The 9,826-nt window shown below is 43.6% G+C and overlaps 2 protein-coding genes across 3 annotated transcripts; one reads left to right on the plus strand and one right to left on the minus strand.

The window, feature by feature from the left end:
* The first annotated feature begins 385 nt into the window (after positions 1 to 385).
* Positions 386 to 4,169, plus strand: LOC131440164 (uncharacterized). Its single transcript, XM_058611211.1, has 4 exons — positions 386 to 720; positions 893 to 1,703; positions 1,771 to 2,927; positions 3,000 to 4,169. Exons 1-4 carry the CDS (start codon positions 472 to 474, stop codon positions 3,966 to 3,968), a joined length of 3,186 nt encoding a protein of 1,061 aa, XP_058467194.1. The 5' UTR covers positions 386 to 471; the 3' UTR covers positions 3,969 to 4,169.
* LOC131440165 (uncharacterized protein C2orf42 homolog) lies at positions 4,166 to 9,826 on the minus strand. Of its 2 annotated transcripts, XM_058611214.1 has the most exons (6): positions 9,708 to 9,826; positions 8,980 to 9,565; positions 8,013 to 8,916; positions 7,894 to 7,959; positions 7,670 to 7,831; positions 4,166 to 4,519 (listed from the first exon to the last, which is right to left on the minus strand). In XM_058611214.1, exons 2-6 carry the CDS (start codon positions 9,339 to 9,341, stop codon positions 4,166 to 4,168), a joined length of 1,848 nt encoding a protein of 615 aa, XP_058467197.1. In that variant the 5' UTR covers positions 9,342 to 9,565; positions 9,708 to 9,826. The 2 variants fall into 2 exon arrangements, with proteins under 2 accessions (XP_058467197.1, XP_058467195.1); XM_058611212.1 differs by having other exon boundaries at positions 8,980 to 9,826.

A 9,826-nucleotide genomic window follows, 5' to 3' on the forward strand; every position in this document is an offset into this window, starting at 1 on the left:
ACTTGATTTCTTCTAGCTTTTCTCGCCAATTACAACTCCAATTGATTCATAAAAATAGGAAGATACGGAATATGTTACCAATTGTTCATTTTTCGTGGATGGAATTTGAAGAATTTCACCGCACTTTGCACACATTGTGCAATTTCGGCTATGATAGCAGCCTATCAAGGAGGGAATAAAATAATTAAAAATAAAACGACTCAATCAAGACGCAATCCATCGTCCCATGAAATCTTCTTTCGAAACTTTAATACAAGCTTCTCAACAAGCCTCACCTGAAGCCGACTAATTGAACGGAAGAAAGTGCTTGTCCAGGGAAAAAACTTATCCAATCTTCTCCCAGCTGCCATCTACGAATCAGCTCTATGAACTAGTTTTGACAGAATAGTGAAAAAAATCGATTGGTTCGGGCGTGGAGTATTTTTGTATTATTTTTCGAGAATTTGGCATGCAAAGCCGTCCATAGTCGCGATGAATCGAGCCCAAGTGGCCAGCTTGCTGGAGGAAGTGCGCAAATCACCGGACAAAACCACAGTGCATCGTAAATTGGTGCAAATACGGACGGAGGTCATCAACAGTGATGCTGGCATACAGCACTTTTTCTCGCTCGGGGGCATCAAACTTCTGGTAGCTCTGATGGCAAAACCGTACGAAAAAGTGCTGGAAGTGGCCCTCAGCATCCTCGGGAACTGCTGTATGCAGAAGGATTGTGCGAAACAGGTGAGTTGGTAGATTTTTCTTACAGTTTCTCGACAATCGTGGGAGGGACAAAGCAGTTTCTGGGTTGGCCTGTCTATCAAAACAACATGTCTTTGATCAGTGAGTGCTGAATCTGGAAAGATGTGTGTCTTGGGTTTTCATTTCAATTCTAATGAATGCACTTTCGTTTTAGGCTTACGAAGAGGGTGTATTATCACCATTGATCTCGTACATAGCGAATTTATCGAACCCGGCAATACAATGTCGCGGTTGCCGCTTGCTCGGCAATTTAGCTCAATTTCCAGCGATCACTTACGTACTCGCTAAAGACTGCAGCAGTACTGTCTACGCTCTTAACTCTATTCTAACCGAGCCGGACAACACGGCGGTACTGATTATGGCGATCCGTGCTATTCGCCAACTATGGAGTGAAAAAACTATTCGCAATATGATGATTAACCAAAGCTGCGTGGAAAAGATTATAGTTTTGTTAGTCAAATTCGCCCGCAATGAGTCGAAGGTGGCGGAAAGCCCTCCGAAGGAAGAACCGTTGGGAGATGAAACGGAAAAGGTGGTTATCAAGCGCATGCACGCTCCGGATCGAACCATTACGAAGGAGAAGTTTAAAAACATCGTGCGCCACATGGAAAACAGTCATCACTGTGATATTGTCGGCTTTCAGTTGATCAAAAGCTACCGCTGGAGGGATACGCAGGATTTCAAGATGCCAATGGCTAAGGAAACCGTCGAACTGTTCAACGGGATTTTGAAATGTTTGCAAACGGTAACAACTACGATGAATGGTCGGGTCGCCGAAGATGTCTACGGTGACAATGGGTCTGGTGTTCGATGTCTAGTGTTTCTCTGCTCGGAAACGAGCCAATTTCGGACGCTGGCGTTGAAGATAGTGTTCAATTTGGCCTCGAATCCCGACGCCATCGACAAACTGACCTCGTGCGATGTGATTACAATGGCATCGGATTTGATTATGTATGCTAGTTTAGGTAAGTGCTCTATGCTTCAGAATCAAGGCAACTTGATTTACTAATAAACAAAAACTTTACTTGCCAGATGATTCGGAAAAACGGTACTGTACCAGTGTGATATGCCTTCTGGCCAAAGAAGCCTGTAATCGGGGCCATATACGACGGAGTGGAGCCTTGCAGGCATTGATGCAGCTCGCCAAACAATGTCAAGAAAAGCGTGAGCTTAGCATAATCCTCTACGCGCTTTATCAATATCGTTTCGATAATCTCAGCTTTGATATTCTGCTGAACAATGGGCTGGTGGGTTTTCTTGTAAAAGTTTTGAAGGATATTATTGCTGAGAAGCAAATCAATCATATGAAGCATGACGACGAGGAAACGTTGAATACTAGTATCTACTCCAAACGCCGGTCCAGTAGTCAGAAGGCCAAACTGAAACGTAGTGACGAACTATTCAACTACAAAAGTTCCAGTTTATACAGGCAAGCGAAAATCGCAAAGATGGACCCATACTGCTCGGCACCGGAATCTCCGGAAAGCGGAAGCAGCGGTTACGCAAGCAATATCAATCGCAACCCGTCCTCCAGTTCGGGTTCCAGTCCCAACCGAACCGATGACAATGACGATGATTTCGATGATAGTGACATCTACTCGCCGGTTTGCAGTGACGGAGAAGACGATCCAGAAACTATCGCGAAAAAAGATGAACGAGATCCGTCGGCAATGGTAATGGCAGTGAACGCAGAATGCACCGAAGACGCTAAACCGCCAGAGTTCGACATCCTTGCGTATTTGTACGATGACAATTCCAACACCAACCTAACGAACGAACTATCGGCGACAGATCTGGAGAGTGAACTAACAGTGCAAAATGAAAAACAACGACCGAATCAATGCAGCTACGATGACACCATTGATGATAACGAAATTCACGACATTGAGCTGGAAATCGTTTCTTCCCAAGCGTTCGAGAAAAATCCAATGCAACCGATATTGACTCTGCTGTGGTCGATCTCAAAGTCCCACAGGGGGATGGAGTTTGTCCATCCGGAAACGTTGACGACTCTGTTGAGGATATGCAAGTTGACGAAAAAACCACGCGGAAGGGCATATCAGATTATCGCCAATATTATCAAGCATGTCGAACACTTTCTGCCACTGCTGAAGCAGGATTTTGTGTTTCGGCTGCACGAATTCAAAGTACCGTACAGTGCACATTCCCGCTGTTGGAGCTGTGATGAGGTAAGTGGAAACGTTTTGCGTTTTACGCTCTGGGTTTATAACGTGAAAAAAACCTTTTTTGCTTTTCTCTAGATGAAATCCGCCTGCAACGAGCTGATGTCACTGTTCGGTAACATCGGCGAGACTGGCTACGGGCAAGGTGAAATCGCTCACATACTGCGAACGGGGGAGCGAACACTGCAGCTGCAGGTGGCAATCATCGTTACATTCGTTATACGCGACACGAAGCTACTCCACAAATTGCTTTACGATATGAAGATTTTGGACACGGTTATGGACATCATTCTGAACGAAAACGATGACCGCCGAGAAGAGGAACTGTACGATCAGCGGTTGTGTGTAGCGGCCTGCTCGGGGATCACGACCTTGGCGCAGAATTTGAACATCTGCGGCGAGGAAGAGGACACTGGAACGCCGAGCGAAAAATTGGAAGCCAAGGAATTCGACAACACGCTAACCATTTGCGACGAGAACAGTACCGAAGAGAAGGTAACGTTCAAGGTGCGAAACGCAAGCGGAACGACCGAACAGGTGTTGGTAAGCAAAAGCTTACTCATTCAGGGCAGCGATGTGTTCCAACGAATGTTCGACGGAGATCATTTTATCGAATCGAAAAAGAACGAAGTTCAGCTGCAGGAAAACATCAGCGTCGATGGGTTGAAATATTTCTTCTACCTAATCAGACTGCAAACGCTAAACAAATTAACGGGAATGGCCCCACCACCGAAGGTGATTGAAGCCAGTTTGGATGCTTTGAGTCTGTCGCAAAAATATCTGCTGCCGGCGGTGGAAAAATCTGTTCAGAACATCGTGAAAACATTGTTGAACGATGACTGCGTGCTGAACGTGTTCGAGTGGTCTTTGCAAAACTATAACCAGGAACTGTTGGTAGCCGCTACCTACTACTTTCTGTATTCCGATATCAGCGGTGCGGCAAAGTGTAAGCTGTTTCGGGCAGCAAACAAATCCGCCTATCGGAAGGAATGGCGCCGGCTGCTGAACGAAACAATTCTGTTTCGTGTACAGCCTAATCTAGAATAAATCTGTTAGTGCTATAATATATTGTTTATCGTTTCCTATTATATTAATAGAAACACTTCTTTTTGCTGATGTTGCTGCTTTTGCTGCGAGGTTATACAACCAGTACTAGATATTTATTCATATTATTATGATGTACACAACCCTTCACTGTATATTTTACATTCCAACCAACTACAATAGAATGAATGGTAAATGTCTCAACTGTTGCAGTCAATTGATGCCGAAATGCCATCACCGGCTAGCACCGTTGACGGCGGATCCACATACAGCTGATTCTCCTTGTGTCCATACTCCAGTGTGATTCGCATTTCACCAAAGCGGCTAACGGGAAGAACACCGGCAATCCACTCGATCACCATGTGATGAACTTTCCCAGTGGGGTCACTTTTGTAACTGCCCATTTTGATGTAGGTTTTGTACTCGAACGCCTTGATGACGATGCGCTTACCCTTCGACGAACAGGCGTGACTACCGGGGGCATCAGACAGGTCAATCTCGTCGTACGTTCCGTCACTGGTTCGGCAGAATGATTTCTCGAATCTTAGAGCAACCTATAAAAATTATCGTTCGTTTGCTAAGTAAAGAATTTCAACAAGAAATACAAAATCATCTACATGAAAACTCTTGCTCTTTTTAGTCATACCAGAGTCGGTGCAACCGCTGGGGTAACTACAGACTTTCATAGTAACAAACCGGCAAATACTTCTTAGGGAGCCAAACGAACCGTTGGTTACTAAGAGAGTCTGATTGACGTAGAACTACCCCACTAGTGTCAAAATCATTGCTAATATTAATTTTGAATATTTAAGCAGCAGTGTATGTTCCACAGTTGCCAGGCGAGCTGGAGGAGAGGCACTGGCTAGAGCGCTGCACTGGACGATTTCTAGGATTTGGGAGGAGGAGATTCTACCGCAGGAATGAATGGATGGAGTGGTATGTCCCGTCTACAAAAAGGGCGAAAAGCTAGACTGTTGCAATTACCGCGCAATCACATTGCTGAACGCCGCCTACAAGGTACTCTCCCAAATCCTTTGCCGTCGTCTATCACCAATTGAGCAATTTGACGTCTCTGTTACTCACACCGATGCAGAGTGCGCAGATCTATTCATATACGAAATTAGAATGTGTGCGAGCCGAAGTCAAAGTTTGTTGTGGGTTCAATTTTACACTGAGGTAAAACATTTTTGACTCATAATCATACACTGCGAAAAATGCATACAGAATTTCGAAAGCTATGTACTCATGAACCAAGTAGAAGACAGTTCCATTACGTGATATAGAGTTTCATGAACGATTTTGTGTCTTTCTCAACTGTTCTCTTGGCATTGCAATGTTTTTTATTGCATATATGCCTTCAATAATTGGCACGATGCGGCTCGACAAAATTCACTGGGTTATTTCGACATACTCACACTAGCATCAACCCTTAAACTGCTGAGAATAGCCACACTAACACATTCGCACGTGGATTGGACTATAGCTATTCGTAGGGCCGTACCAATTCGTAGGGCCGTACCAAGCGGGATTTACTGGAGCTCGCGCCACTACGGATCACATATTCGCGATAAGACAAGTACTCCAGAAGTGTCGTGAATACAACGTACCCACGCATCACCTATTCATTGACTTTAACGCGGCATACGTCACAATCGATCGAGAACAGCTATGGCAGATCATGCACGAATACGGTTTCCCGGATAAACTGACGCAATTGGTCAAAGCAACGATGGATAGAGTGATGTGCTACGTCCGAGTATCTGGGACGCTCTCGAGTCCCTTCGAATCTCGGAGAGGGCTACGTCAAGGTGATGGACTTTCTTGTATCTTGTTCAATATTGCCCTGGAAGGTGTGATTCGAAGAGCGAGGATCGACACGAGTGGCACGATCTTCCGAAAGTCCGTACAACTTTTTGGCTTCGCTGATGATATTGATATTGTGACACGTAACCTTGAGAAGATGACGGAAACATACATCGGACTGAAAGCTGAAGCTAGGTGTATCGGACTGGCCATAAATGCGTCGAAAACAAAATACATGAGAGGAAGAGGCTCTAGAGAAGAAACACTACGCCTCCCACCACGAATATTGATAGACGGTGACGATATCGAGGTGGTTGACGAGTTCGTGTATTTGGGCTCACTGGTGATCGCCGATAATGACACCAGCAGAGAAATTCATATACGTATTTTGGCAGGGAATCGTGCGTACTTTGGACTCAGAAAAACCCTCCGATCGAGAAAAGTACGCCACCGCACGAAATTGACCATCTACAAAACGCTAATTAGACCGGTTGTTCTCTATGGCCACGAGACCTGGACTATGTTGGCAGAGGACCAACGCGCCCTCAGTGTTTTCGAAAGAAAGGTACTGAGGACCATCTATGGCGGAGTGCAGATGGAAGACGGAACGTGGAGACGGCGTATGAATCACGAATTGCAACAGCTGCTAGGAGAACCACCTATCGTACGGACAGCTAAAATCGGACGTCTACGATGGGCTGGGCTGTCATAAGGATGTCAGACGACAGCCCAGTAAAAATGGTTCTTGAATCTAATTCGACTGGTACAAGAAGAAGAGGAGCGCAGCGAGCAAGGTGGATCGATCAAGTGGAGGGTGATCTCAGAAGCATCCGTGCCTTGAGTGGCTGGCGATGGACCGAGTTATGTGGAGACGTATGCTTGATACAGCAAAGGACACCCCAGGCCTATAGCTGTTAGGTAAGGTAAGTAAGTATGTTCCACATATATTTTTTCTTGCGTGAATACGTCTTACTTTACTATGGGGCACCTTTTCAAAAAATCGCCCTATGGAAGAATGGGTAGAACTTGACCGTAAATATCTCGAGTTGCACTTAACCAAAGACATCACATTAACAAGATATCCAGCTCTTAGTTTCCCGAACAAATCATTGGCAACATCCTTTTTTGCGAGCATGGCGCCCTCAGGTGAGGTCGCATCGAATCTCGTACATAGAAGTAGGGGAGAGAAATGTCAAATTCGTGCGCGCCAAAATAGCAGCACTGCGCACCCATTCAATTGATATGATATGTTGAATGTGATGCCGTGCAATGGCGTTGCTGAACTGAAGATTGATTTCGCTCCAAGCTGAGAGTCTGAGGTCTGACTTTCTCCATGCTATCAGAAATATGATCAGTAATATATGATGCAATTTTCAACTGTGTGCGCCTAAACGCAGAAAAACAACAACTAGTTCTTCTGTGAACATATCTGTTATTGGACGTTCGCATTGTGAGTTTCGATTGCGTCATCCAGCTGCTGGTCGATGACGATGGGGAACATTAAATAAAATCAACCGTGCTAATGGCTCTAAGTGTTATCTAAAGAACTATTAGGATTATTTCTTTGAAAATCGGAGGTAAAAATCATCAGTTTAGTGCAAATCTAGAATAATTTGATTGGTAGTGCGACATTCGCACTAAACGAGCGCAAATAAAGCTAGAATTTGGCTGCTTCGCGTTCGAGAAAAATGTTCGAAAAGTGTTTAATATCGTAGAGAACTCTTCAATTTGGCACTTCTATAAGCCAGAAATGAATCCCGTACAGCATTTTGATATTTTTTTCACTCAAATATTGAGCAAAACATGAGATTAAAAATGGTTTTTACTCAAAAACAGTGATGCATATATGTTGGTTTTCGTAACCCTAAGTTTAGAAAATCCTCAGTAATCGAATACATCACCTTATCAGTTTTCAGAACGTTTCGCAGACTTTTATAGCAGGAAAATTTGAAAGCCTGGCATGTCAATCCCTTTCGCGGTGGTTCAAGTAAATCAATACTGCTATCCGGCATCCTTAACTGATGGCCAACCGAAAATCGAGCCCGCAAACAGTTGAAAAAATCCTGCCACAAACAAAAGATTATTAACCTCTAGTATCAGATTTTCCACTGTCAACGGCTACTACCTCGTGTACGCTAAAAATTTGCACCGCTGGTTTTCCGTTTCCGCTGTATTGGATAAGAGAGTTGAGCTGAAAAGTAACAACCGTTACATTACCAACGGACAATAGTTAACATTTACTACCTGTTCTATCACAGATTCTAACCAATGCGTAAAACTTAAATTGCACAGAGTTGCTTCATAGGACGGTAATGATCCCGAGGTGTACGGACTATCGACTTGCGCCGCCATGTCGATGGCTTCTCGATGTTTCAGCCTGTTGAATACAACTCCATTGGATTCCAGGATTTTCATCAATCGCCGAACATTGTAGCTTCCTTTTTTCATCTTTTCCTTCGAAATCTTAGCTGCCTGTCTTAGGGCAGATTTTTTCGTAGTCACATCAACCAGCTTCGTTCGTTCTTTGATAGGTTTCTTTAAATTGCCGGATTGTGAATGCGATTTCGAATCGATCCCATGCTCCAAGGTTTTATCGACTGGGAATACCAGATTATCGTCACTGAGCTCTACGTCAGAGGGACAAAAGTCGATCCGATCCGTTAAATTTAGTTGGTCCATAAGCTCTATCTGACAATCCATCAATTGCAGATTGTCGTCATAACTAGCAGCAAATGTTTCTGTGGCACACATGCTATTTTCGGTACTGTTGACTAGCTCAATGATAGGTGATATTGGTACGTTACTGTCGATGATCGGTTCACTAAAATCTATGAGAATTTCCTCTGTTTTGACATACTGTTCATTGGACATAGGTTCTTGAATGGTTGTGACTAAAAATTGATCTGTTGACAATTCTTCCATCAAACCACCTTGCGCACCAACGTTGGAAAGAACAATTGCACTGTCTAAAACTGAAAATTCACTTGGGCGGTAAGTTTTGCCCGAAGATGTCAACAAGTGACTAATGACTTGGTAAAAAACGGGATGGTATTTCGGCGAACTCAGAACCGCTGCTGCTACTATAAATGAATGGTAACACGCTGAGCCCCCTTCGTATGTATCTAGTATTTGACAATCATAGATAATGCTAGAATTGTGAAAAAAAAATGTAGAATAACCAATCAGTACATATCTCAAATACTGCCCAAACCTGCAAGGATGCTTCAGTTGCACGTGACAAAAAGGTACGGGTTGATGGAATTCATCGTCGCATTTCACCACAAAGGTATCTGCCGATACTTTTTGTATCAGTGGACTGCTTCCAATAGTACAACTCGTGAGCTGCTTCTGAATAGCATCCCTTACCTCGACAGTTGTATTGAGCATATTCAAACATTGATGATTTATGATCAATTCTTCAGCATACTCGTTTGCTTCGGATGCAACTCTTACATGCTGGCATGTTCCTTCTTCGCCTGTGTGGGGACGACAATCCACGTAGCAAATTGCCGTCTTCTGCTGTAGCAAATGCTCGCCTGGTTCATCGTGGATTTCCACGAATCCGCGGATCATCTTAGTGCCATTTAATTTTCGAACGCTGTACAGCTTGATTGATGAATCTTGAGAGTGGTGTTTTATCTGAACCGCGGCGAAGTAGTCGTTGGTAGATTTTTCTCCAGATATTTTCGATGACCTGAAAACCTGTCCACAGGTTTTATTTTTACAGCTGCTAGCTTTGTTTCCATTATATGTACCACATTTGCATTTTTTTATTCCCCGCTTATTCCAACGAGATTCTATTTTGAATGACATTAATACTGATATTTACTTTGTTATTGTTCAGAAATTCCGTTCCAGCACGGATGTTTTTCAAATATAATTTTGTTTCATTCCTGTGTGAAAGGTTTTACTTTATTCATTCTAATGTAACCCACTTACTCTTTGTTGTCTCGACAAAAGGTGACGAAGAATTTGACTAATTTATAACATAATTGTTATTATACGCTTTTATTATCCATTCGAAACGTTTGGAACACACAGAGAACAGCTGATTTTTA

This window comes from Malaya genurostris, chromosome 1 (genome assembly GCF_030247185.1).
Source record: "Malaya genurostris strain Urasoe2022 chromosome 1, Malgen_1.1, whole genome shotgun sequence".
Lineage (NCBI taxonomy): Eukaryota > Metazoa > Arthropoda > Insecta > Diptera > Culicidae > Malaya > Malaya genurostris.